The sequence below is a fragment of the Salvia hispanica genome, chromosome 2, assembly GCF_023119035.1.
Source record: "Salvia hispanica cultivar TCC Black 2014 chromosome 2, UniMelb_Shisp_WGS_1.0, whole genome shotgun sequence".
Taxonomy (NCBI): domain Eukaryota; kingdom Viridiplantae; phylum Streptophyta; class Magnoliopsida; order Lamiales; family Lamiaceae; genus Salvia; species Salvia hispanica.
The window spans coordinates 19,283,000-19,288,317 of record NC_062966.1 but is presented as its reverse complement, the minus strand read 5'-3'; the positions used below and the strand labels follow the sequence as shown (position 1 = coordinate 19,288,317).

General features: G+C 36.2%; 2 protein-coding genes across 2 annotated transcripts; one reads left to right on the top strand and one right to left on the bottom strand.

Annotated features, from left to right (window-relative positions):
• The first annotated feature begins 1,680 nt into the window (after positions 1-1,680).
• Positions 1,681-3,197, top strand: LOC125208382 (transcription factor CSA). Its single transcript, XM_048107987.1, has 3 exons — positions 1,681-2,286; positions 2,366-2,686; positions 2,773-3,197. The coding sequence occupies exons 1-3, from the start codon at positions 2,028-2,030 to the stop codon at positions 3,015-3,017; spliced, it is 825 nt and encodes a 274-aa protein (XP_047963944.1). The 5' UTR covers positions 1,681-2,027; the 3' UTR covers positions 3,018-3,197.
• A 1,008-nt stretch (positions 3,198-4,205) lies between these two features.
• LOC125206418 (probable calcium-binding protein CML46) lies at positions 4,206-4,712 on the bottom strand. The gene has a single exon (XM_048105671.1). It carries the CDS (start codon positions 4,710-4,712, stop codon positions 4,206-4,208), a length of 507 nt encoding a protein of 168 aa, XP_047961628.1.
• Between the last annotated feature and the right edge of the window lie 606 nt (positions 4,713-5,318).

Here is a 5,318-nt window from a genome sequence, read left to right as displayed (position 1 = left end):
CTTATTTTCAAAATTTTACAGTTCCTCAGTTCATGGTTTACCGCAACGCAACTTATTTTTTGTTCACAAAAAAGTTCATTCTTTCTGTAAGATAGTATGTTCTCAGTTATTCTATTATTTCATGTATCCAAAAATATTGATGATATATCAAAATGTGCATAAGTCAAAATGTATCCTGTCAATAAATACTCCTTTAATATAGTAATAAAATATTGCACACTCACGTGAAACTGATTTACTAGTAGTAGTACTAAATTGTAGGAGCACTACTCCACTCTATATATATGAAAATTGAGGGCAATGACAAATGAATGTCTCTAAAAAAAGAAATGTGACAAATTGAGGGCTAATTAATTCACTTCTTTCTCTTATTTTATCATCTTAATCTTATGTTATCATCTTATCTATATCTTTTTAATACTCGTACTTTGCAGTATAGTAGCCTATGAAACACTAATTGCGATTTCAAGGCAGAGAACAATTTATTAGTGTGTGAAAAATAAATGAAACAACTCATGATCAGACATGAGGTTGGGAGTCTTTCTTGTCAAAGTTTAGAGTTGAGACAGACAGACAGCCTAGAGCCCTAAAACCCTACTAGTTGGGTTTGGTGGAGACTTTGAGATTATTCATTATTTACCTAACAATCTGTGAATCTTGAATCAGGTAAATTACATATCATTGGCTTTCCCCTTTTTGTTTCCTAAAAATACATTTTTTTATGACTAAAGCTACAGCTAGAAACTGATCTATGATTTCCATGACGTAATTATATCATCTTTTCGCCACTGATGACGCAAAAGTTAAGTAGCTAAAAGTAAAATAGATTACAGCACCATTTGCGCAATTGAAATTAGGAGCCTTCGATTCCAACATATCTAAATTCCATAATTTGAATTCTAGATCTAAATTTGATAACGGGAAGAGTAATGATAAACAATCAAATTTTGTACAATCAAAATAAAATTATATTAGTAATTTTGAGAGGTTAATTAAATATTAAAATAATAAATATAGTTAGTGAACAAATTAAAAACAATTTATTAGTCTTTGGACTCATTTTTAATTTTTAATTTTTAATTTTTATATTTGAATTATTTTTCTATAATTTAGATACTTTTACTATGTATATCTATAACATATCCATACACTTTACATATTGTGCACATATATTAGACACACCACTCACTATATACAAAATATGCATGTCCAATGTGTGTAAATTCTTCAATTTAATTACTACCTTAATTTACACAACATAGAATCTAAAATTAAATTAGATTTAATTTCATTCAATTTCAATTCCATATACTCTTTTCGTCTAAAGATAGTTGAGTCGTAATCTTTTTCTTGGCTTGTCCAAAGGTAGTTGAGTATTTCATTTTTTGGCAAACCATCTACATACTCTTTCTTATTTTAAACATTTACCATGTCATTTTCTTAAATTCCATGTCTAAAACAACTATCCTAGAAGGACCGAGAAAGTACTAAACTATCCTTAGGTAAAAAGTTGAATTGATGATTTGAATTTGGAGATTAGATTTGTACTATGAGAGAGGGGAGTGGCGAGTGCGGTAATAAAGAAGAATCAGTATAATTACAGAATGTGAAGTGTAGAGAATGAAAATGGAAGTATAAATAGGAGGAGGTGGTGAAATTAAATGTGTGTGCAGTAAAACACAGTGGGGGTTAGGAATGGCGATAGAGAAGTGATGATGATGATGATCTGTGTTGAGATCTCTGCTACTCATACTTTCCGCTGCTGTCTTCTGTTCCCAAGATTGTTCACTCCCAAACACAAACCAAACCCACCATTCCCCTCTCTCTCTCTCTCTTCCCCAGATCTTTGTTTCCTTCCTTAATCAGAACTCGTAACAGTATCTCCTAAATAGTATGTTTTCAATTCAGACAAAGCCTTCTCCATTCCACACATCATCATCATAATCCACAACAAATTCAACTCAATCTTTATCTTTACTTTATATATATACTACTCCACTATTGTGTGTGTGTGTGTGTGTGTGTGAATGGTGTACGCCGACGAATGGGGTTTCCCATTCTCCGAAGAAGCAAACAACGAAGCGATCGATCTGAACGCGTCGTTGAACGAGGAGGAGGAGGAGGATGACATGCATGGGTCTGCAAGCAAGGACATGATGGCCCAGTCCAAGCTCTGCGCCAGAGGCCATTGGCGCCCCGCCGAGGATGCCAAGCTCAAGGATCTCGTCGCCCTCTACGGCCCCCAGAACTGGAACCTCATCGCCGAGAAGCTGGACGGCCGATCTGGTCTGCTCACACATTCTTTCTCTCTTTTAATTAAGCTGGACTAATAAATAAACTAGGGCTTGCTTCTTCTTGTTTTTAGGTAAGAGCTGCAGGCTGCGCTGGTTTAATCAGCTGGATCCCAGGATAAACCGGAGGGCTTTCACCGAGGAGGAGGAGGAGCGCCTCATGGCGGCGCACCGCCTGTACGGTAACAAATGGGCCATGATTGCGCGCCTCTTTCCGGGGAGAACCGACAATGCGGTCAAGAACCATTGGCATGTCATCATGGCTAGGAAATACCGGGAGCAATCGACCGCCTACCGCCGCCGGAAAATGGGGCACTTTGTTTTCAAGGATGAAAAGGAGATCATACCCTCCGCTGCCCTTTGGGCTCCGCAGCCTTCTCTTGCTTTCTACCCAGGTCTGCTTTGATTTGTTAATTAATCATTCAAAAAATGAGAAGAAGAAGAAGAAGAATCTTTGATTTGTTTATTGGTGCAACTGCAGGCCCGAGTTACAGTAATGAGATGATTAGCATTTTAAACCACAACAAATCATGGGAAGAAACCAACTATTCCTACCACTATTCTCCACTGCACCACCACACACTCTATCATTTCCCACGCCAACCGGAAGCCCAAGCAGCCGAGCCCGAGCCCAACCCCAACCCGGATGAGGAGGAGGATGACCGGATGGCGCCGCCTTTTATAGATTTTCTCGGAGTCGGCGGCGGCGGCGGGGGATTTAATTAGCTAGCTAGCTAGTGTTAATCTTTGAGTGAATAATTAATTAATTAATGTTGGTGTGGCATTTGGGATCAGTAGGAATTCTTTGATATTAGTATAATTTCTCTTTCCTCGTAAGTTGGAAACTGTTTGAAAATGTGTTGTCACTTCGTGATCACTGTGTTTAGTGTTTACATCTTACATATACGAGAATGGATAGTGGTGAACTGTATGGTAACATGTTAGGTGTGAATTACATAGAAAGATGCAAAAAGGCATAACTTTTGGGCACACGTTCCTGTGATTAAATGGTTCGTGTTTGTGACCAAAAATGGAAAGAGGGGAGTGAGTGATTTTGTGGGAGCAACCATTTCATCAACAACGGAAAAGACAAACAATAGATTGGAATTAACAAATTTTCAGGGAGAGTTGCATAATGAGAGAAGAGACATCCATTTCTCATGGGCCTGCAAAAATTCACTGCTCTTCCATTGGCATTCAATGTGGCTCAACTGTTTGAACAATCTCTTGCCCCATCACCACAATCTTTGCTGATTCAAACTTCATGTCACCCACATGCCTTCATCATCACCCATCCAACTCTCAATACTTGTTTCTTACCATCTTACTAACATTACATTTGCCTCAATCTATGTTCATTTACAAATTACAAATTTGAAGGATATAAATATGACTCCTTCTTCATCCTAAAAATGTCCACTTTTAGTTCGTCCCCAGAATTTGTGTACTTTTATTTTTAGTGGATTACTTATTATTCACTAGTATTAATACTTCAAACATTTTTTTATATCTCAACTCTACTTTACTAATTATGCATTATAATCTGTGTTGTTCCAAAATTCTCTATTTTTATGGGACATGAGGAGTACTAAATATGTAAAAGCAATGAAAAACCCAGTGCTCCAATTCACATTTTCACTTTATACTGATTATTATCATCTCAACTATGTAAGTATGTTAAATAGCATGTTGCCACAAACTTGCAACATACTTATTAGTATTTATTTTTGTTTATTTTGTATAAAGTGTTTATTTATAATAGAGAGCTCTGGACTACAAAACCCGCATTGGGCTAGGAATTAAAATGATTTTGATGGGCTTTGAGTACATTTGAACATAAATAAGAGTACAGTACTAACAAAATAATAAATTTGCCAAATATATAAGTTAAGCAACCACATCGAAAATGTTTCCTTAACAAAGGCATTTTTCCATGAATTTGAGAAACTCTTGAAAATCAATGAGCCCATCTCCATTAATATCATAGGATTTGATCATCCTCTTGTACTCCTCCAAATCATAACTTTCCTTCACTCCTAAGTTGGTAACAATTCTACGCAAATCACAAGCATCTATAAACCCATCATTATCAGCATCGAAAATGCTAAATGTTTCCTTAATTTCGTCGAAACTGGGCTCTTCCTCCTCAAACAGCGCCGCCAAATCTGGGATTGAATTCCCATTAATGCCCTCCATTCCTAATCTCTTCATCACCATATTAACCTCAGCAATGCTCAATATTCCTTCTCGAACCTTCAAAGGTCGTTGGCTCTTGCATTCTACAACTTTTTGCTCATCACAAGGGCTTGTTAAAGATCTTCCGAAAATTCGAAACCTCATAATAAATTTCTCGATATCAATGAAGAGTGAATTGAACAACAAAAGCAGCAGATTTGAAACAATGTTAGCCACTTTCTCCATGGTTTTCCCCCACAAAAAAATAATCGTTTTATGTGTGTGTGTGTGTTTGGTTTTCTGCACATATGATAATGTACAACACCATTTCTATTTATAAATGTATGGATTTTGGCTTGTGTATGAAGCCGGCTGGAATTTATGTGCAACTAATTTGTAATTGCGCGTTGATGCAGTCGACATATTATAAATAGATATTTGTAATTCCGGGAAATTGAAATGTTCTAATCACTATTTTAATTTACGAAAATTGTACATTTGACAAAGAAATAGTGTCTAGCTCCTTGTATGGGAACGTCCGAACGTGGGTTGGCGCCTGACAAATTAAAGTGCATTTGATTTAGGAAATGGAATGGAAATTGATGTGAAATTTCAAGGAATATTTATAACTACTCCTATTTTGCTTGGTTTTCTAAGAAATTTCAGGGAATCTGAAAATTGCTTCTTCTTTGGATATATAAATAAAGTCTTGGTCTAAGTCAAGCGTAATTAAACTTTTTAGAGTTATTTAAAAAGGGCCGGTCCTCCCGTCAAGATTCAAGAGAATATTTCTCAATAGTGTCAAAGGGAACATCAAGACCGACTCAATAACATAAATTAAAAGAATATATA